This window comes from Candoia aspera, chromosome 8 (assembly GCF_035149785.1).
Source record: "Candoia aspera isolate rCanAsp1 chromosome 8, rCanAsp1.hap2, whole genome shotgun sequence".
Classification (NCBI taxonomy): Eukaryota; Metazoa; Chordata; class Lepidosauria; order Squamata; family Boidae; genus Candoia; species Candoia aspera.
In genome coordinates, this window is record NC_086160.1 from 53,050,579 (window position 1) to 53,073,931 (window position 23,353).

Sequence of the window (23,353 nt, forward strand, 5' to 3'; positions counted from 1 at the left end):
GCTTACAAGGAACTTAATATGAGTTTTGATTTATCCCATATTTAGGACAGAAGCATTCATTAACAAATCTATTGATTAAGGTTTTAGGTACAACCCATGGTAAAGTACATCTAAACTCTGTGAAATCAATGAGATTTAAGAATTTTGCAGTGTTCCAACTCTGCACATGCAATGGACACCGAGCTACAAAACTATACATCATTATAAATTAGTTGTTCAATATTGTCACCTTTTTCTACTGGATAGACTGATGTCAGAAATCAGTGGAGTGAAATAATTAAGATGAATAGAGCAATCCAGTAACCAAGTTTATTGTGTTTGGAAGGATAGTGAAGAATTTTGACAAGCTCAGTGTCCTGCTGATGGCAGATTAGCAGATAGTAAGCAAAGAATGAGAGATGTTTGCATTATGGTTTAAAAATATTTATTTATAAATACTTGTTCCTTCTCTCACTTTTCTGTTGCACTGGTTTAAATAGTTTGCACTGCCCAACCACCTCCACATCTCCCTTGGAAATTTCCTGAAGGTTTCCTAACCCTAGGAAAAGCCACTTGTAGAATTTGGTGGATCCAGTATCATACTTCACTCTCTGAGATTAAATTTCCTCCTCTACCCTTGGAGGGGTAACCCAACCAATTCTTTGACTTTTGGAACCCAAAAGCTACTGGATTTACAAACTAAAATTATTGATTGGCTAGATATTATCTGATTCCCACATGAACATTCATAAAACTGTCATCATCTACAGAAATAAGTATTTAAGGTGGGTTTTTTCAATCAAAAGGGTGATAGATTTCATTTCTAAACAGTTGAAACATCCCCTTATTTAGAATCTTCAGTATGGTGTCTTTGCAGTTTTATAATATACAAATGTAGTTCTATGAAGTGGATCACTATTAGGTTACAACTTGGTTAAGAGACAGAATAATCAAGTATCAGTTAATTGCCTATTGAGGGTTCATTTAACAAATGAAAAATCACTCTTAACAGAAGTTTAAAAAGTGCAATCTTTTAACGTACATTCCTAATGACAACCACAGCAAGATTACTATACTAAACTATAGAGGACTTAATATATTTTATTTCAGTAATTTGAATTCTATAAAGGAAGAGTCAATATTGTTAGTTTCATTTTGCCATCTTGGGCCAGGTCCACATCTTCAGTGGAGTTCTTTTCTGAGTCCCATCCTCTTCCTTGCCATTGTCAATATTGCCTCTTGGCTTTCTTTCTTCTCATAGGTCTAACCTGCTCAAATGCTGAGAAGAAGACTACAAGATGCTGCCGTATCCCTGCAGGAGTCCAGTTTTCCTGCTTGGTGAAGGCAGGTGAACCATGTATAGTATTAGGAGGCCTGGGGGGTCACCAATAGGCCTTTCGCAGAAGGCTAAACTCCAGCAGATGCCCAACAATGCAGCTACTTGGACAATGGTTAACTGAGATGCTGAGAAGTAGTGACTTATCAAAAGCCATCTGGAAAGTTTATGGATTGAATAATGTTTGAACAAGGGGCCAGTAGTTTACAAGCTACTGAATCATACCAGAGGGATGAGGAAAATGTTTGTTTTGTTACTCCAGACATAATGGCACCAATACAAGGCTATTGAGTGTGCTTAAACCAGAAGGGAAATAGTGTGGCTTCAGTGGGGTCAGCTTTTGATTGGGCTGGGAAAATTGGGACTTTGACTCATCATGATTAAGAGTGAGATCTGTTTGCACAGATTATTGCCCACTTTTACATCAGTCTTTGCCATTCGCAGAATAGATTTTGTTGGCTTTGATCAGTTTTAAAAAATAGAAAAGTTATCTTTCCTTGAAAATGCAGCCACAATTTTCACTACCTTCTAGTTACAGTATAGGCAAGTCTTTATAGAGCTAATGAAAAACAAATTTATTTGTTCAAAATACTTCTACTGAGGGATATTCGGCAAACATTTCTCCTCTGCCCACATGGAAGGCCCTGTTTATTATTTATTTAAAATAGTTGTATGCAGCCTTTCAGATACATTCTCTAAACCATAATGTAGCTTATTTGGCTTTGGTTTGTGCATCAAAACATTGATAAACCAGTCACTGTGGCTTATAAGCAATGTGAGTGTGAAAAAACCCACAAAAGATGTTTTACATGCTGACAGCTCAAATCATTCATGACAATATTTTAATCTGCATATACTGTACATTTGGTTTACCAATAAAATGAGAAAGAATCCAGTAGCACCTAACGAAGTTTATTCTGGCATAGCTTTGCATTTCATCAAATGAAGATTTGCGAAAGTCTTCCTTCTGATTTCCTATCCAGCACAGTAATAAAAAATACTACTTACCTAGGAGGTATTTCTTAGTAAGCAGCATAAGTCTGTATTTATAGAGTTGAAGCAATTGGGTTCCACAAGAATGTTAATGCTGTGCTATGTAATGTGCTGGGTAAAAAAGACAACAAATGGACAACTGTCCATCCAAAATAAGGCAGGCAAAGTAAAAAGATGCTTGTTTCCATAGCAGCTCTTTGCCATAAAAGCTTGATTTCTCCTGACAAAAAGGTCATCTTCCTTGAAAACATCTTTATGATCCCTGTGTGTATTGTGCTTTTAGTATAAAAGCATCTCCAAACTATCAATGCTCAACTGGCAGTTCTATGTCTCTCAAGGGGGTTTATTGCCCTCCTTGGCATAAGAATAGCATTGAGGAGCCAAACCTAGTGCCAGTGTGACAAAGACTAACCCCAAGGGCCCGTGTTTGCTTTCTTTTGGATAATGCATACTTCTCAGAGCATAGCACCATAATTAAAAAGAGTGTTCCTGACTCACAACCATAATTTGGCTGTGTAATCTTAAACAAAGATATCTTCCCTGCCTCTTCTGGATGAATGTCTTACAACAAAGGCAGAAGCTACATGGATTATTATGGTGGTTGATCAGCTGTTCCTCCCTTAATTTTCTGTCATTGATCACAACACAAAATTAAATACAAGAAGCCAAACATCAAAGCCTCAGGGGGATTGAAATTCTTTGCCTCTTTAAGTTTTGTGGCTGTTGAAAGGAAAATGCAATAAAGCTTCAGAAAGAGGAGAGAATATAATCTCTGTAAAAAGCATCTGTTTATACTTACGAAAATTTAAAATTTATATAGGTGGTTTCCAGTTACTTGTAATTTAAAGAGTAATAGCAAATAATCCTGTAGTTCCTGGGACAGTGTCTAAAGAGTCATCGGATATGTTGGTTTTCGGGGTTGGGAAATCCCTATGTTGGAAAGATTTGAAGGGGATGTGGTGGAGGTGAGCAAGAGGACTTTGGATCTCAGCCTTCTACTGCATGTTGAAATGGAAGGAAAATATACACCAGCTGTAGAACTGGTCTAAATTTATTCTCTCCTATTCAATCTCCTACTTTGAAATCACAGTTTCAGTACAACCTTGATGTGAAATTAATGATGTTGAAGACACTGTTAGGTAGACAGAATGAAGAAGTGGCTGTGCAAATAAATATCACTCTTCAGTTTTAAACATTCAGACTTTTTGAAACCTGTTCAATGACTGCTCAGAGTAAAGAACTCTTAAATGTGCCATGTGATTAATGTTGTCTACTTTGTTACATTATTAGCACTGTAGTTAAAACAAGGAAACAATCCTCACAACTTCTTGGATGATGGGAATCCAAAACCTGCTTCTCTCCAATCAGTTTTGGTTTCCAAGAGTATTTCTAGCATATGCTTACCACTAAGGCTGCCAAAATCCATGGGACCACCAGATGACAACAAAGAGTTTGGAATTTTAGGTATCTCTTTGCTTCCATCTAGTGTTCATAAGAATTTTTTCAGCACATGTATGATAGCTCTACTACCATAGCTTTTCCCAACTTGGCAGTCTCCAGATATGGTGGCACCTACACTTATGAAATTCCTAGCCAGCATGAATAATTTGGACAAATTTATGTCCCAATGTCTCCGGAAAGTATCAGGTTGGGGAAGGCTGCTTTACCACCACACACCACTCAAACCATCCAAAACTGTGGTGAGAAGAAAACTACAGTCACTTTAAATCTTATGATATACTAATATGGATTTTGTACTTTTTGCTTTTTTTTCAGCCCCCAAGAGATGCAGAGGGAATAGTAATTAGGCAATGATAACACTAGAATGAGTGGGGCTGTGAATTCTGGGTATTTTTGGCTTTTGTTGCTGTTCTGCAGAATTTAACATTCTTATTTAAAGAATGCTTTAAAAAGAAGCCAAAAACGTACTTCTGAAAATCAGAAAATTGCCACTGAATTTGAATGGTGTAATTTTTGGAGCCCCGCAAGGTCACTAAAATAGGACTGGGGCATGCATGTAATCCAGTGGTGATGGGCCAGCAGTCCTTGATTTAAAATATTTATACCCCACCTCCACAGAATTCTAGGATTTCTATGAAACAGTGCTATTATACTATGGCTTGAAATCATATAAAGTTAATCTAGTCAGCCCTTGAATCATAATGATTTGAATGGATTTGCTCCTTAAGTGTGGCTTAATCATTAATTTTATATAACTTTGCAAAAGGACAAAAAACAACATAAGAAAATCTTCTTTGGTCTAAAAGTTATGCAGGAAGTAATGGTATGTATTAACTTAAATGAAGCAATTGTTTCTTGAGAGAAAAGGTGAGATGGGTCTTATAAAACATGGTATCTGCAATTTGAATTACTATTAGTATTAAGAGGCTGCACACACCCACACACAACTGTGGCTTGAGTTGTGCCACAGGAACTCAATGCACCATTTTTGTCCATCAGAAATTTCTTAGTTGATTCATCTAACCAAGATTTATAAGGCTGCCCAACTCAACCAGTGTGACTCCTAATTATGCCACCTCCAAGACAGCAGTTTGGGGGCCTGTTTGCAGACATATTAGAGGAATTAGTGCACATTAATATGCCAATGCATCAGGAATGGCTTTCTCTGCCAGTAGCATCATGGTACCTCTCTCATAACCTATAAATACTTTCAGCCACCTTCCGAGACAATATAGGAGTACTTCCCAAATTCTATGATTAATTTATATATTTACAATATGTATGCCAGTAAGTTTTTTCCCCAGAAGACTTTAATATAATAATAAACATTACATAATATGGAAAAAGGAACTTTTTTTAAAGACAAGATTGCTATTGTTTTTCTAAAAATAGTTAGAAAAAACTTCTCCAACTTGGTGTCCTCCAAATTTCATTTTTATCCTGGCCCCATCCAACATGGCAACCAGAAAGCTAATGCGATCCTTATCTTGAAAACATTTGCACATCCTTGGTTTCTAGGATTGAACCCTCAGGCTGCAACCCTAAACACATACTTAGTAGAAAGTAAATCCTATTTAGCATAGAGGGACTTAATTCCAAGTAAACATACTTTGGACTAAACTATGGAAATCTTTAGAAAGGCATTGCATGCAATTCAGGCAAATAGGGGGCTAGTGCACATCAACACTTATTCTGCGTTTGTTTGACAGAAATGTGTATGGCACCAGCTCTATTCAGGCCATCTCCGTGTTCCTCAGAAGCTTATTTCTGCCTCTTCATGAAATACTTGATGATCGTCTGCCACACATTTGACTGAAGCTTCACTTGACAGTGTCAACGGGCCTTCTGTTTCACTTGACTGAAGTAATCAGATAAACTCAGCGTGAAGGAATAAAACGGAGCCAGGAGCAAGGCTGACAGTTAAATGGAGGCTAAGCCTGTGTTTTCTAGGCAAGCGTCATCAGAGCCTTATTGGGGAGAATCTGATTTGGTGGCAAGCAGCTCAGAACAGCTGCGCTCAACAGCACAATCACGCTGTTGAAGGGCAGAAGAGAACTGTGTCCTCTAATCGTATTTTCTTAGATGTGGACAATAAGGTAGAGAATTCTGACCAATCAAGAAATTCAGAGCCAAAGAATGCTCTTGTGCTTTGCCCTTTAAAATACATGAGCAGACCCAAATATTATTCTTATTCTCTAACTGGTAGTTTCCCAATATCTTTTTTTATCGTAAACCGCCCAGAGTCCCTCCTTGGGAGGGAGATGGGCGGTGATAAAATTTGATTGATAAATAAATAAATAAATAAATGAATAAATCTTTCACAAGCCAAAACTAATTTGTGGTGTCTTTAACTGCCTCTCAGATGGGGAGGAAATGTCTGAATAAAAATATGTCTGAAGTTTCATTTTGCACTGACAATTAATCTGATGTGGCTTTTCCCAAGTGGCTTTTATTCTCCTTTCTGGTTTTGTATTTGTTTAAAAACTCCTGTCCTCCAATTGGGCTATTATCTCACAGATTGGACTGAAAGAGTGGCTGAAGAGAAAGACTTCAAGATTTGCCATATTGCTCCAGTTGCCTTTGGGTATTTAAATTACTTTTCAATCATCCACCAATTTAAAAATATTCTTGTCCATTCATATCATATTTGTATGCATTGCTGCAAAATTCTTGTATGATCCAGAAATATTGTAGGAGCATTTATAGAGTAATTTGTGAATATTCTAACCACTCTAAATAATATAACCCTGGAAGTCAGATTGATATTATCTCCACGGTACAGACATGAAGGTTGATGCTGATATAAGGACTTTTTTTGTGAGTTGCCCTTCGAAACATGTGTGAGGAAGTCATAAGATAAGTCATAAGACTTTGTTTGGCAGTGGTGGTGGTGGGTGTTGTCTGAACTACTACTTGACACAGTCGCCCAGAATCAAGGCAGTGTGAGATTGAATTAGACAGAAGCCAGTCTGTTGCATTGCAGTAAAGCAAGATGAGAATCCAGTCCGATCTGCTGAAAACTTTGGGATCCTCCAGCTGATCACTGTAAGAATTATTTATTTTTCAGGTTGAGGAGAACCTTTTCTGCAAACGCCTCACACCTATAGGATGCCTTGCTATTTCATATTCATCAGGCCCCACCACTGTCAGCTTTCAAGAAACCATTAAGGATATCTTCATTTACCTAAGCTTTGCCCTAAATAAATGACTGGAAGATGAACCTGTTGAGTTGTTGCAACCTTTGTAGAATGTTGCTTTTAGCACTAGTTTTATTAAAGCAACCTTCCTTCCTTCCTTCCTTCCTTCCTTCCTTCCCTTTTTCATTTTGCTTGTATGCTACTCAATCCTGAAGGCACTAAAATGTTGACATCAACATAAAACAAACAGGTCTTCAACATTTTCCTGAAGCCCAAGAGGAAGGAAACTAACCAGGAGTTTCAAAAAGTGGAAGTGGCTTTAGAAACACACACACACATACTTGGCAATCTTGCAGGGACAGGACCCAAAGAGAGTTGACCCTATTTGATCTGGTTGTATTGGCAGATTAATATAGAAGGCAGCACCTCAGATAACCAGGTCTGAAGCCATGTAGGGCCTTATTAAGCTGAGTTCACAAATCACACCAATTCATAATGTGGTATGTTTGGCTTCAGTTTAGCCTAATGTGTGAACAAAACCATTGTAGTTTGTAGCTTATTGTTTGAACCCAGCTAGCTGTTGCTCAATCAATATGTTACTGTTAAGCAAGATGAGATAAATAATAAGGATATTCAAACTTTTTAGGCTGGGGAACACATTTAGAATGTTGTTAAAGAGTATTCTCACAGAATGGTTGCCACAATGAATATGGTCCATTGTGAAACACCTACTTTCCAAAGGCCTGACTGGTAAGGTTGCTTCCCATGATCTCTCAGGATGCTCTTTATTTTATTTTCTAAGAATGATTCTGGGGTATATGTAGGATCCATAAGCATCCTTGGAAATAAATTTTGCATGAGGCTGTTGTTTGGCAGCCTATTAACTATTTTTTTTTCACTAAAACAAAAAAAAAAGATGGAGTCTGGAGGGGAATAAAGGAAAGTATCAGGTTGGGCACCCAGGTCTTTGGGTGGTGTCTTCCATAGTATCCACCATCTATGAGGAATTCCTTGCTGAAGCTTCATTAGAATGAATGGCAACTGTTCAAGTTGAATGATGCTACTCTGTAGAAGGCATTTGTGGGTATTAAAATCTAAATTCTTAACGAATGGTCATGGTTATAAAAAAATTATCTTCCAGGAAGAAAAACTACAACAAAACAAAGCATATGTTATGTGGTCATTTATATATTTGTATTAAGGGGTATATGGGATTTTACTTATTTCCTAATCATTTTAATTACTAAGAATAATACCTGTGGGTCTTATTTTCTTTAGCCTCTTAAGCATTGTTGCATATTTTCTGTGCCAGAAACTTTAAATGAGAGGGGAATTGCAGCAACTAGTTGAGCATTGTTCTTACTTCTTGGAATCTCAGTAGTTATATTTTGCTTTTCTTTTTCCTATCTTTTGCTTCCTCTCTCTTGCCTTTATTTTAAAAAGAGAGAGAAGACAGCATGGACTAGTGCTGATGGAATATTTACCTCCAAGAGCTTTTTCTAAAAGTTAATTACTGCTTGGAGCAAGTTGATTTGGCTGTCTTGAGCTGTCTTTTATTAGTAGAGTCTTTCATTAATTTCCCTCGCTAGATTTGCTGTTAATAGCTGCCTGGTCTCAGGCAGCACAAAGCAGCATCTGTGCCATTGATGGGGGTAGGAGAGGTGACGCCGTTTACAAATCAGCTCTGATTAACATGATGCTGTAGTCTATGGGGAGCTGCATCTCTCATCCACCACCAGCTTCAGGAACATCAGTCGGTACTACTGCAGCTTCAGCATGATCAACTGGTGTCATTTAGTAAAAGGAGGGGACAAAGCAACTTCGCACATGGCAACAGAGGGCAACTGGTGTAACTAAATGAAAATGCCAATGGATGTATTGGACAAGAAAATGATTAAACATACAATGAAGTAAACAGAATACGAAAATAGCTGGTGCCACTGATGGTTGTTACAGAAATTTATCTGCCCCTAAAAACACTTTTTGAAAATTAAGAACATAAAATCCATGACCATTTAGTCCAACATCCTGCTACCAATAGCAGCCAGCCCAGATGCCTGAAACCAGACTAGTAGTTAGTCCTGTTGTGCCCAAAGAAATTGACTTTCATATAATGGATTTTACATATCACACTAAGCCATAGTTTGGATTAGCCATGTTTATTAAATGAGAGGCTTGAATAACTTATAAACCTAACACCCTAGTTTATAAACCATACTAGCTGGATCCATATTCTGAGCTAAAGTCAGTCCAAATAAACCACATTAAGATTGAGCATAGCTGGTGAACTCAGTATGACTATGTCTCATAATTGACTTTGGTGGGCAGACTTTTGAAGCAAATCATTCTGTAGCTGATGGGATTCACACATTCTACTAAGTTATGGCTTGTTGAGTAAACTGTGTCTGATTCCCACATTATGCTAAGTTATAAAACCACAGTTTTCAGCTAATGAGAAATTATCCACTGGATGATCTTCTAGCAAGGGAAGATCTGACTATTAAGCCTCATCAATTAGGGACATCTGCCGTTTTGCTCAATAGGAAGACTACCACCACTGCCAGTTATTTTTGACTTGCTGCTCAAAGGCGTATGATTATTAAGATGATTCTACTTTCTACAACTTAGAGATCTCACATACAGACAAATTAAAAACTATAACTATTGGTATGATTCATCCACCAAATTAGGAAAGAATAACCAAATAAGCTTTTTGTGTCTAATGTAATCTCAGTATCCGTGAGAGTTAATTGAGTTTGGTCAAAATATAATGCTTTGTATCCTCTACATGCAGGAACAAATATGCCAGGGAAAAAAAATCAGTTCTACCCACTCTGATAACATGACACCCATTGCATCTCCCCCACCCTCAAAGCTGTAGGCCAAAAGAGAGTGAAAAAGGTTGCTCACTTCTGCTGTAACTGAAGATGTGTATTCCGAGTCCTGCATTTTGGGACAATTGTAGGACTCCAGGTAAACTTTAGATACCTCTGCAGTCTTCACTTTTTTATGCAGAACTTTTCCAATTCCCTTACACTTTTCTTTTAAGACTTAATTTCCAGGTTACCATCCTTCTTTATACCTAGTGCCAATTTGTCTGGATCCTTCTTAAAATATGTTATCCAGAACTACATTTGGTTAACATTGTAACTGAAATCAGTAGTGTATTTTTTCAAGAAATTGCCTTTTAAAACAAATCAAATTATTCAAATTCTTAATTTACAACACGGGATCAGTAATAGATATAACCAGATAAAATCAAACAATTTAAAAGAAAAGGAAAGGATTGTCAAGGTATTTTTTTGTTGGCAGATTGCTAGGAAAGCCTTTGGCCCAGGAGAGATCAGAAAAGTCACACACCAGGCATTTCTATAAAAATAATTTATTTACAGAAAGCAAAACGAAAGCAAAACATATTTAAAAGTCTTGGGCTCTCAGTGAGAGCAGCTTGACTCTCTATATGTCTGCACAGAAGAGAAACAGAAACAGAAACAAGTCCAGGCACATTCCCCCCCCCAGGTGATGCGACCATTAACACGTGAAAAGGAGACAATTAAATTCAACCTCTTCACCCGGCCAAAATGATTAGTTACTATAGCAACCTTAATCTGCAGTAGGAAACATTAACATTTTTTACTTTAGTTTTTGCCTCATTTAAATTACTGCAACAATAAATTTGGCTACTGTGTAAGTGGTCTGCAGGTTGAGTCTGAGAGTAAAAATATATACTCTGATTTCTCTTCAGATTATATAAATCTTTTGCCTTCTGAAACTGACATAGCATAATAGCTAAGGAGTTAATTAAATAATAGTTTAAAACTTACAGTCAGTTTTAAGGACTGCACAGCCATAACAACATGACAAAGAAGAAGCCTCCCTGAAGGTGATCTTCAGCTGTTTTGGGCTATAATGAACCATGCTGTTTGGAGGTGAGAAATGTTCTAGCATAATACAGAAACAGGGCACAAAGTTGAAGAAGGTAAAGATACAGTGGATAAAGCCCAGCCACAACAGCAAAACTCAGAAAGCAGGTAGTAATTCTAATACTGACTGTCCACATTATAAGGAGGCATAAAGCTTCTAATACTGAATTGCTGAACTGAGTAGAGCATTTACACACTGCTTCCTCCATTGACAGAGGAATAGCGGAAACCCTAGCATGGCTGCTTCCTTTTGCCTTTGTAGGAATCATTAGTCCAGGCTTCCCCCAGTTTAGAATAGTTTCTAGAAATGCCGAAAGAAGTAGCCATCTGTGTATTGACTGTGCTGCCTGGGAAATTTGGAAAGACACATGGTTTGCAGAAATTGTATTAATCTATGAGAATAAACAATATGGAGGTACCATAATGAGAGCCAGCTTGGTGTGGTGGTTAAGGCACCAGGTTACAAGAAGGGAGACCATGAGTGCTAGTCCTGCCTTAGGCACAAAGCCAGATGGGTGACTTTGGGCTAGTCACTCTCTCTCAGCCCTAGGAAGGAGGCAATGGCAAACCACTTCTGAAATCTCACCAAGAAAATTGCAGGGACTTGTCCAGGTAGTTGCCAGGAGCCAACACTGACTAGAAGGCACCAAAAATAAAATAATAAAATAAAATAAAATATAAAATAATAAAATATAAAATAAAACAAAACAAAACAAAACAAAATGTAACAGACACAAATAAGGTGGAAATATTTAACCAGAGCATGATTGAGTCTCTAAGAGGCCTGGAACAGAAGGTTAATCATCCCTTTCCTCTTTCTTCTCCCTGCAACCTACATCAATGTATTTTTTATTTCTCCATTTTTTTTCAACCACTGAAGTCAATGGCCCAGTAAATGCAGGTGAATCAATGAAATCTGATATAAGCCTTGGCATTATATTTTAATTTATTAAGTTTTACTATCCTGGATGAAAAAAAAATCTGATCGTTTCAAGTACTGAACCATAATTTGAATGCCCTTATATGTATGGAGCGTAAGAGCAATTGCTTAATCACATTGACTTAGGCAATTTTGAGTGATTTCCTGCTTCTAGGCTCCAGGTTGCTTTTTCCAGCAATAGTTATTTTCTATCTATCCATATTTATGGCCTCTTCTTTGCTCTACACCATTTGAATACTATAGCCCAAGGATTGTCTCTTTTCAGGCCAGAACTAGTTCCCATTGGATCTACTCTGTTGCCAAATAGGCCTGCATTCCTGTTTTGGTGGGTTCTTGTCTCTGGCTGTAGCAGATTTTATTTACTTATTTAGGGAAAGCATGTGGGGCTGGACTAGGACTGTGAAGACTACGTTTCAATACAATCTAGCCTTGGAAATTTATTACAAGGCTTTCAGCCAATCTCTCTTAGATCAACCTGCCACACAGTTTTGCTGCCTTGGGGATGAATTGAAGGGAAATTCCCAGGTATACTGCCTTAGGAAGAAAGGTGGGAGATCAACCAATCAACAAATAAACATGAAATGAAGTACTGGTGATAATGCTGGAAAAATCTCTACTACAGTTTTTTCGAGTCCTTGGTGCTCTCTGAGCTTGGTTATTTGTTTGCAGACGTTTCATTACCCGACTAGGTAACATCGGTGCTCCCTGTTTATATACAGATTGGGTAATGAAATGTCTGCAAGCAAACAACCAAGCTCAGAGAGCACCAAGGACTCCATAGTTCAACACTGAGTTACGTATTTTCTCTTCTATTGGATAATTTTTGTCCTTTGACTGACAGAATGCAATATCTTTAGGTAGCATTTTTATTTCAGGATACACAATGGGCAAAAATCCAACCTCCAGGATCAGTCTTAAGTGGTGAAATTATTAGAAGTAAACATGCCGAATATAAAAAATTGGGATACAAATAATTGGCAAGGATTATCTAATATTAATGCTTACAGCTTATTCAGATACTTTTTCAGAGCAGCTCCTCATTTTAAAAATGCAAAGTAAACAATGACTAGGCTTAAACATTGTAATTAGACCTAATGCACAGAAAGAAATGATATACTTTTGAGTTTGCCTTAGCAGGCTATGCAGACCAAGCTAACTGTTAGCAATAAACTATATTAAACAAATCATGGTTTAGTCCAATATATGAGTCTAGCCATTGTGTTGCCCTGCTGACTAGATATAGACCTGTATACAATGTCTAGAATCCCCAATTGGGCCAGGCTCCCAAGATGCATATACAAATCTTTTCACAATTGTTGTAAACCTTTATTATTGCACTTTATAAAACTGTTTTGGGTATATAATATGTGTGTGTGTGTGTGTATAGAGAGAGAGAGAGAGAGAGAGAAGGAGAGTGCTGTAAAATTGGGTTATATCTACTGAACTGTTTGCTGCAAAAAACATGGATTTACAATTTATCTGAAATTGTTAAGCAAACATACCAACATGCAAGCAGAGAAAATGAGAGCCACTATATTTTAGCTTAGCAGTATAAGTACCTTCTTTCTGGAGACAGAGCCCTGGAAACTCGGTTAAATTTTGGGAGTAGATACTGTGGGTGTCTGTTTTTCTTGGCTGTGGAACAAAAACTGGCATAATCTTCCCAGGAACACGTGAGCTGTCATGTATCGTTTTAATCTGCAAAACCCTGGAGCCAAATGTACTGTCACATGCTGATTTCACTTTTCTATGAGAAAGTGGCTCTGGGATCATTGATGGATTGTTTGCTCTCTTTTTAACACAGTCAAGATACTGAATGCCCTGGGGTGATAGACAGTGTGCAATGGGAACGAAAGCAAAACTGATGACCCAGTTCAAGTTCACCTTACAAAGCTGGAGCAGTCTGCGAGCAAGACTCTAGAAAAGGATTATTCACACTTGCATTATATTTTTTGAATGCATTTTTTATTCTTGCGCAGCTGCAAAAGTCCCAACACTGAAGATTTTGCACAGAGATTTAAAAGAGATTTAATTTTCTCCTCCTTTCTCTCTCCAGCTTTTTGCCCTTACCACCTAATTTCTTCTATAGCTCTGGGCTGTGACAGAACATTTATATACTCAAACAATGCAGCACAAACATCATATAGGTAACAAAAGCAGGATAAAGAAGCTGCTATACAAAATCTGAGCTCCCTCTAGTTTCAGAAACAAAGCCATTTCCTTTTCCTTAAGCCAAATTTTAAGTGATGCATTCTTTTATGAAATGTTCCTGATCTATCCAAAAATAACACAGATACGCATATATCTTTAAAAAGAGGCCATTTAATTAACTGACCATATCTTCCTAAAAAAATAGCTTGAAGAAGTCTGCTAAAAGGTGCTGTGTTCAGAAAATATTCCTGTTTTCAACTCAAATGGCAAGAGAGTATTATCTCTACAATAAAAATACTTCATTTACAGCAAATATGTAGGTGTAATCTGCAACTAAAATACTAATAATAGGGTGTGGCAGGCTTGACACATCATACTGAGTTATAATGTATAATGCACAAAGCCTAGGACTAAGCCATTACACCTGAAATTTGGCAGGTACCAGAACTCAGATCCAGAGAATGATGAATATGACAGTTGTGGGAATCATGCCCCATAGGAGTTCATTTGCAACAACACAGATAAATTTTGTTTTGCTTTAAAATGGGGCATCTCATCTTGTCTAGCTTGAACACTGAGACATATCTTAGTCTTCTTTGTGAAAAAAAAATTGCAAATCATTGCTAGTTTTATTGATATTCACTCAACTCAGATCCTCTCTTTGAGCAAATTAATCAAAAGGTGTCCGGAGAGTAGTCTGGCCATGACAAGGGATTGATGGAAACATCTAGACTGTTCCAAGATAAACACCAGGTTTAATATGTTTCCACCTGTATGGTTGGGCCCAAGATAACCTGGGACATCATTTGGCTGTGAATTCCTGGGCTGCCTCCTTAACTGGGATGGTAAATTCAAGTCCCCCAGCACCACAAGATCCAGCAACCCTAGTAAATGTGCAACAGAGAAGACAACAGGTCATCAACTCTCTTAGCTTGTCCTTGCCTCTGTGGATACGCCTGATCAATGAAGCCAGAGTTATCTTTTCTCTGGAATTTCTTACCCCAAGCTCCAGGTGCTGTCCCCACTACAAAAGATGTTCTGCTACAGTACAGCACCAGAGGCACCGGTAATCCAGAGGTTGCTCCTGTTCCTGCCTGCTTTGCTTCCCTTGCCTCTCAGGCCTGGAAATCAGCCGCAGACCCTGAGTTCTCCTGCCAAGCTCACTGCATGTTGCCATCCAATCTTGACTTCTTGCTGAGCTGGCAGTCATGGTTTCTTCAGCTGCTTTCCAAGTCTGACTCCAAATTCACTCTTCCACTTCTTAAATGTCCATGTTATTCCTTGTACATTTGTTTTCTCAAGCCCAACTTTCAAACTTTCATTAGCTATATTAGTTTCTCTTTCACCTCCTCTCACTTTCACTTTCTTTCCCTTCCATCCACCTACTAAAACATCAACCTTCTTCCATTCCCCATCACCAGTGCCATTTTAAGTGCCGATCTTGCCTTAGTCTTGGTTGTGCAGTTAGACTCAGAACCTAATGGTCTTGTATCTCCACCTTCTTTGAGTGGAAATGTATACTACATTATTACATCTAAATGTGTTATCCCATGGTAACCTGCTACTGTATTTGGGGGGAATCTTCCTGTTTAGTTGGGCCTTATATGTCTGCCCCAAAATTCTGCCCTGTGAGCATCACTATTTATTTTAATATACATTCATATCAGATCAGGCATCACCAATGTAAAATGAGGTTCTAAATACATTTTTTTAAAAGAAAAAGGAGAAATGGGTATATGTTGAAGCAAACAGATAACCACTGATCTAAACATGCTCAGTCTGCAAATTATCAACTCACATTTTGGTAGGAATTCCAGGGTCATGTGAAATGGCCCACTCAAACAAAATTCACATCACAGGGTGGTATAAAACAGATGTCTGCTCTATAGCTGAGATCCCACCATTGTTTAACATTGGGAAAGCTGCAATGGTAATTACTACTTTTAAAGGGGAAAAAAGGTTGAGACCCACAGTTGATTTAGAAATTCTCCTACAGCAACCTCAAAAAAAAAAAAAAAAAGTGAGCCATATAAGAGCTTCAGTTGCTGCAAATGGATTTTGTGCAGAAAAATGTGCAGTAATGTTTGCTGGGAGTCAAAATATTCCCTTATGAACATTTAGGAAGTGAAACAGTGTTATTCCACTATTGCTTCTTTTTCCAGTTCTCCAGGTGGTAGCTGACAAAAGTCCAGGGAGGTCACATCCATGAATTATAAGCTTTGATCAAAAAACACAAAAGATTGCTTCATAAACAGTTAAAAACATAAAGAAAGAAAAGCGAAGGGAAGGAAAATAAAAGGCAACAGCTGCTTTTACCCAGGGCAAGCACCACTGACGCCTGTGGACAGCATGCACACCACAAAACATTCAAAGAGATGAGTGTCAAACTGGAAGCAGTCTGAATACATCAGGTAGCTCTGAGCAACACCCTCTGATAATACCATTGGTCAGCGCAGCAGAATGGGGCACCACTTCATTCAGAAATAGCTCTGGGAAAAGGTGAGTTTTAAAATTAAGGCTAGGAAACTAGCATAGAAAGGAATGGCTCGGTGATTGCAAAGAATGTTTGCTAAAAAAAATGAATTTTATCATGCACCTAATCTCCCAATAACCCAGGCATTTCAAAATCATTTTGAGTAGCTGCGCCCCAGGACACTTATGCTTTCATTTGTTTTCAGAGAATCTCCATTTCTTTCTGCTCTGAGTAGCTTTACATCATCTTAGCAATTTAATTGTTCTAACATTAAACACACCCATACACAAACATGTATACATTAGGTTCCTTAGATCCGAACTCTTTCCGCTATTACATTTTTTATTTACTAATGTTTTATTTAATAAATAAAATTTTATTTATGAATTTTTAATTTTTTAATTTTTTAAATTTTGGTCTATGACTGTACATTATTTAATAAACACTATTGAATAAATGAAGTCCAGTTTTTGGAGAGAAACAATTTTATGGAATGGATCTTTCCTTCTCACAAATGCTTTTAGCATGTGAGATGAGCTTTAAAGATAATATTGCAGATTTTCCATTCTACATCAAAACAAAATTGGTGCAATGCATTTTCAAATGGTGCAAGTAATATTATTGACAGACACTCACTTTTTAAGAAAAGGATTACGTCTGGGCCTTTTTAATTGCCTTTAATAGTTTTATTGTTTTTAATGTTTTATGGTGGCATTTGTGGTGTTTACGTTTTTGTGGTGTTACTTTTATTTTGATTTGTGGTACAACAGTTTGGTAGCTTTCATGGAAAAAATGGAACAAGAAATAAATATATTGATGCAGGCTTTCATGGCCAGTGTCATTCTGAAGGTGATGAGTTTCTGTGCTAACAGGCCATGGCCTAATTATCTGATATCCTGCTAAGAAGTGCACTAGAGAGCAGACCACTTTTACTTCTGAAGATGCCAGCCAGAGTTGCTGAAGAAATGTCAGGATACCAGATAATTAGACCATGACCTATTAGTCCAGAAGCTCATCACAACTAGAAAAAATAAATACACTTTCTTCCTCCTCTGAATTTCTTTGGACCACCTTGATTCTATGACTAAAATATGAGAAGTTGTTTTTAACATATAGGCAGCCATTATCATCTGTTCTTTGTTGGTCCCTGGATAATACTAAGTTGAAGATGAACCAGGTTCCATGGGTCAAGTTCAAAGCAGAGCTCCCACTTACGTTATAACTTCAAATCATGCAGTTGCTGAAGTCTGCTGACTTACAAATTTAACAGTGTTCAGCTAGCTTATTTGTGTGGCAGTATTAATAGAAGAAGGGAGAAATGCAGCCTTTTGCAAGAAAATACTTAAATGCTTGACATAAAGAACATGACCGCTGGCTCAGCTGAGAGGCTAATCAAGCCTATTTAACTTTGCTCAATTGCATTAATGATCATCTCCAGATAAGGTAAGGTAGAGCATAGGCTGCCTCAGTGCCAAATTTCCCATCGCATGATGCTCAGGCACAGAGCTATTTCTGCACTTGGAACAACAGACTTCTGTGCACACAACATTGTAATTGTACAAAGAGATAAAAAGAAGCAACTAAATGCAAGGTGTCTCCTTGTGGGTAACATCTGCCCTCTATTAAAGTACGAGCTTTTTGATATTAGAACATGTATATCACAATTTAATTGGATTTTATTTATTTCTCACATTTCTTCACCACCCATCTTGCCAAGCGACTCTGGGTAGTTTTCAATTCAATTAAAATAACAAGAAATTAAAATAATAAAAACAAGTCCATCATAAAAATATAAATATAAAATCCCTGATCGACAAACCAACTCAATAAAATTCCTTGGGGCCACATTACGGCGCCAACCACCCCCATGATTGACTATCCCTCCTCCCGCCCCAACCGAGGTGGCAAAGCCAGGTTTTCACTCCCTTTCGGAAAGCTGGGAGAGTGGGGGCCTGCCTCACCTCGGGGGGTAATGTGTTCCACAGGTTATATTGCAGATATAAAAAAATAGGAAAAGATGTTTGTCAAAAAGTCACAGCAGGGTCTCTTGGATAAAGAGGTTGAGTATTACCAAATGTCACTTTGGTTTCTCTATTGAAGGTCTTGTCAATGAAAGACGGGAACAGATTTCATTGCATTCTCTATGCTGATTATTGAAGAAATAGTAGATCCCTTTTTTTCCAAAGTTTGTCAGGCCTGATGTTTCTTTCTCAGAGACAGAATGGATCTGGGGATCAGTGAGATAAATTAGGCCTTTTCCATTATCAGTCACCCAGCCTGTCCATAGGAAAAAACAAAAAAAGCCATTGTCTTAATGTAAGCATTATATAAACTATCATGCAATTTTCTAAAATCAACCAAGTCAGAAAAATAATGTTTCTTACTATATTTGAACAAGCAAACATGAATCAAGATTCCTTAAAAGGCTCAACCCTAAATTTTGTTCGTCTGTGCTTGTATACATCCTGGGCGTGGGCATCTGCATATTTTGCAGGTTTCAGGACTTCAGGTTACTTTCAGCTTTACCCATCAAGAATTTTTTTAAAGGTAAGTCTCCTTTGAGTTGAGCTTACATCCAAGCATTTTCTTGGCAGCATGATGATGGAATTGGTTTGCCCATGCCTTCTTCCAGGACTTTAAAAAAATACTTCCTTGTCTAGCTTACAGCTCTGGTATACCTTAGTATTTTTTCATTCAAATATCAGCCAGGCCCTAACTATGCTTAGCTTCCAACCCCAGATTGAAAATGAGGCTCCTCCTCCTTAAATATTTACCCATTATTATCATAAAAAAGAGCTCCAAAACAACCCCAAACTTGCTGGGCAAAATGCCTCCTACCCCAAACAAACAAAATGAAAATGGAGAAAAATGATACAAAAGTGGTTATGCAGGTTTGAAAATGTTTCGAATGATTAAAAGTTGTAATATTTTTATTTAGTAGATTTATATTCCACATTTTGGTAGTATACATTGCACTTCCTTATTCAATTTTTCCCCTGGCAACCACATTGTGAGATGGGTTGGGCTAAGAAAGAGCAACTGAGTCACTTGCTGAGATGGGCGGCTATAGAAATCAAATGAATAAATAAATGAATGAATACACTGGCCTAGTCACCAAGCAAATTTCCATGGCTAAAGATCAATTTGAATTTAGATCTATTTTAGTCCCTTAGTATTAAAGGCATATTCATTGACAATGTAACAATTAAAAACATTTTTGAAGGTATTATACATATACAAAATGCTACAAAAGTAGAATTATAAGCCCTTTAGATTCTATGTTCCTAAAATATTCCTTTATTTATCAATCATATTTTATCACCGCCCATCTCCCCCACATGTGGGGGAGTAAATAGTGTTTCTGCAGCTGGATCAAAGGTGGGGGGGGGCACCAGGCTAGAAACCGGGAGACCGTGAGTTCTAGTCCTGCCTTAGGCACAAAGCCATCTGGGTGACTTTGGGCCAGTCAGTCTCTCTCAGCCCTAGGAAGGAGGCAGTGGCAAACCACTTCTGAAAACCTTGCCAAGAAAAATGCAGGTATTAGTGTCAGGAATCAACATTGACTTGAATACACCAAATATTTATTTGGTGACTCCTAATACCTCTCATTGATCAACCAAGACAATATAACAACTTTAGACAAACATCTTCAGAGTTATTTTCACAAATTAGGACAAATGGCATCTAAATTGCTTATAGAATTTACTTATGTGAAACTACTTATTGCTTATGTGAAATAGACATCAGTCACTTAAAGCTTCCAATCAACCAGTTAAAACTTGCACTAAGCTTTGCTGCTGCTCAGATATTCATTGATTCCATTCCATTCTGCCTTCTGCATACCAACATTTTTCTTCTTCCTCTCATCTACCATGTAATTCTATTTAGCATTCAGGCCACTGAAGTTTGAACTCTAAATATTCACACTATGAAGAAGGTATGACTGTTCAAAACAAACCTCAGCTTTTAATAACACCTTGGCCTAATAAAATATTAGATTTCATCATATGATGTCCTCAAGTCCACAAACCTTGTAAATCAACCACCACATCTGTGTCTTGGGAAAATTCATAGCAGAAATGACCATACGCAAGTCCGTATTCTGTGGCTTTGTACTCCAGTTTTACTACATTGGTATTATTGGATAACTTCACAAACTCTCCCAGAATATAGGGTTCCACTGTTACACATCCTTGGATAGACTTGCCTTCTAGTATCTGTCAAACAAAGAAGAGGGCTACAGTATGAATAATGTTTCCATTTAGGTACTGTCCACTACTTCCACGAGGACATTTGTCCCTTGTCTTCTGCTGAATTCCTTACAGCCTTCTGTTCTCTCCTTACCAAGAGTACCACCGATGGAATGTAAAAGATTTGTGTAGGGATTTTTTGCTCATACAGCCTTTTGTTGAATTCTGCCACATAGTACTGAGCTGTCATTTGCCGCTCTACATCACTGAAATGGTACACAATCTCTTTCTCTTCTTTGTACTCTTTGCCAACATACCTGTGGATAATATAACACACACCACAAATAATATCCCATATTTATCTAGGAAATATATTCATTGCTGTTCTTCAATAGCAGCTCAGGTGTGACATGAAAATATAAACCCATTAAATACAATCTAGGCAGAGTGACCCTATGAATAACCTGGAAGATTCTCCATAGCTGAGGAACCACACCTTATAAGTCATTCTGGGTTCATAGTAAAAAAGGGAGTCACAGTTCTGAACTCCCTTTTGCCTTCCTTCATTCCTCCCACCTTTTAATGATTTTTTTCCAAAAGAAGGGAAAAAGTGCTGTGTGGCTGACATAATTTATCTTCATGTTTGGAGAGTGTCTAAGAAAGCAGGAAGTAATATAACCATATATAACTGATGGGCTAATAGAATACTTTGGTGGTGGGAAGAGGGAAAATGTTCATCCTCATGAAAAACACTGATAATATTAAGGCAGATGTCTCCAGGAAGAACTCTGTTTTTCCTATGAAGGAAGAAATTAATGATAACTTGTATCCTTGGATGTTCCCCCTAGGATTCAGGTTGGCCAAGGATATTTGCTATCTTAAGGTTGCCCCCTCCCTATTTCAACTTCAGAAGCAACCTGATCTGGCAACTGAAACTCTAAGGTCATCTTTTGATAATCTGGGTGCTGATAGGACTTCAACTCAGCAATGCTTCTACTTCTGAGGAATTCTGGGAATTGAAAATCAAGTCCATTTTCTAGAGGGTACTCAGGTTGGGAAAGGCTACTCAGAATGTGAAGATCAAGCAGTGGCAGACCGTTGACGTTTTGTGTTGTACTTGCCGCTTATGTTAGGTTGCTAAAATAACATGTTGCCTCTGGTAGAACACTGTTCTGCTACAAAGGCTAAGTAAGATTCTGCTACCAGGAGCCCTACATTAGTCAGATGCAGCATAATATGGAGCTTGTGTGAACTTTTCCAGATAGTGTGTTCATTTGAGCCATACCTTCCCAGGGTCTCTTCTTGGTGCAGGAAATGTATCCAAAAAGCATTCCTTTGCTTGCCTTTCTTTGCCACACTCAGGTAGTCTCCAACATATGCAGCTGTCTCCTGAGCTGTCCACAGCCCAGATATCTTAGAGTATTTCAAAAGAAGAGCATCTAGAAAGAAAAATAGATGAACTGCCTTCTTCTTCTTCAACAAAAGATTATTTAATGCCAGTAAACAAGAGTGAAATGCAAGGGTTAATGTATTTTCCCAGATAGGGTGACAGAGCTATGGCATTTTGCTTTCACAACCTGACCTGTAAGAACTGCAATAATTGCTCCAGGATAGTGCTACTGCCTCATATATGTACAGAAATGGAATTTATTTGGACTGAGAAGATATTTCTCAATAATATGTTGCCAACGACTAAAGGTAAAAAAAAAATCAGGGTTATGCCTGTAAAGGAAGTATAGTGTATTGCTTGTCCAGAAGGTATGATAACTACAAAAATAACATTAAAACAAAGCAAGTTCTCTGTAGCAGATACAGAACTTCATTTGAAAAATGTGGATAACAGTATTCAGATTCTGTCATTAAATCATTAACAGTTTCTTCACATCTTATATTTTTAAGAGTACAAATATGTATCCTTCTGTGGTACAAAATCCACAGAAAAACAGTTGTAACAAAGATGATAGGGAGATCTGAGGTCAGAAGTCTTGACATTTTCCTAACCTCTGCACCCTCATTTCTTTTCCTTTATTTTTGGATGAAAAATAAATTTCATTCAATTTTATATTAACATTTTGTTGATATAAAATTGAATAAACCTACCTCTCTAGATAAGATCTACCACCTAGCCGGCATTGCCCTGCCTGCTGTCTGTAGAGAAGCAGCAGCAGCATATAAAGAAAGGTTTAAATTATCAATATCCAAACAACACCCTCTGTATGACCTACAACCAGCTCCTCAGAGATTAAAATGCAGGAAAAGTTTCCTTAGGTTGACGGAAGATTTTGATGAATTTAAAAGTAAAGTGGACCTATGGAACCAACACTGGATGGAACCAGCAGAGGAGTTGACACCTGGGTCTGATGAAAGTTGGGAAGTATGGAAATCGAACAGACTGCGCACGAGCATAACAAGATCCAGAGATACTCTGAAAAAATGGGGCTATCTGGTGGTCTCTGCCCTTTGTGAATGTGGAGACATGCAGTCAACAATACATATGTACACTTGTCCTTTGTGCTCTGATCAATGCACATTTGAGGACCTCATGACAGCATGACAGAACACAATTAATGTTGCCAGTTTCTGGGCAAGATCTGTTTAACCTTTATATATTTTAACTTTTATGTTTTATATTTTAAATTCTATGTTTTACAGAATGCCTTATTTTAATTGTGATGCTTCTGACACAAATAAATATCAACATTTTGATAAAATTCTCATTGGCAGGGTACGAAGCCTGTGCATTTAATTAGCGCCACGATAGCCATAGGGT

The 23,353-nt window shown here is 37.7% G+C and overlaps 1 protein-coding gene across 3 annotated transcripts in view; it reads right to left on the reverse strand.

The window, feature by feature from the left end:
• Window positions 1–18,083: 18,083 nt before the first annotated feature.
• ALPK1 (alpha kinase 1) overlaps window positions 18,084–23,353 on the reverse strand; it is a 30,524-nt gene continuing 25,254 nt past the window's right edge. Inside the window, exons 10-13 of one of the 3 annotated variants that reach the window (XM_063309844.1) lie at window positions 21,869–22,022; window positions 20,738–20,900; window positions 20,424–20,610; window positions 18,084–18,670 (exon numbers count right to left, since the gene is read on the reverse strand). In XM_063309844.1, the coding sequence (XP_063165914.1) occupies window positions 18,471–18,670; window positions 20,424–20,610; window positions 20,738–20,900; window positions 21,869–22,022 (704 nt within the window). In that variant the 3' untranslated portion in view covers window positions 18,084–18,470. Of the gene's footprint in view, window positions 18,671–20,423; window positions 20,611–20,737; window positions 20,901–21,868; window positions 22,023–23,353 lie in introns of those variants that run through there. The other 2 variants (XM_063309845.1, XM_063309846.1) reach the window with 2 other exon arrangements.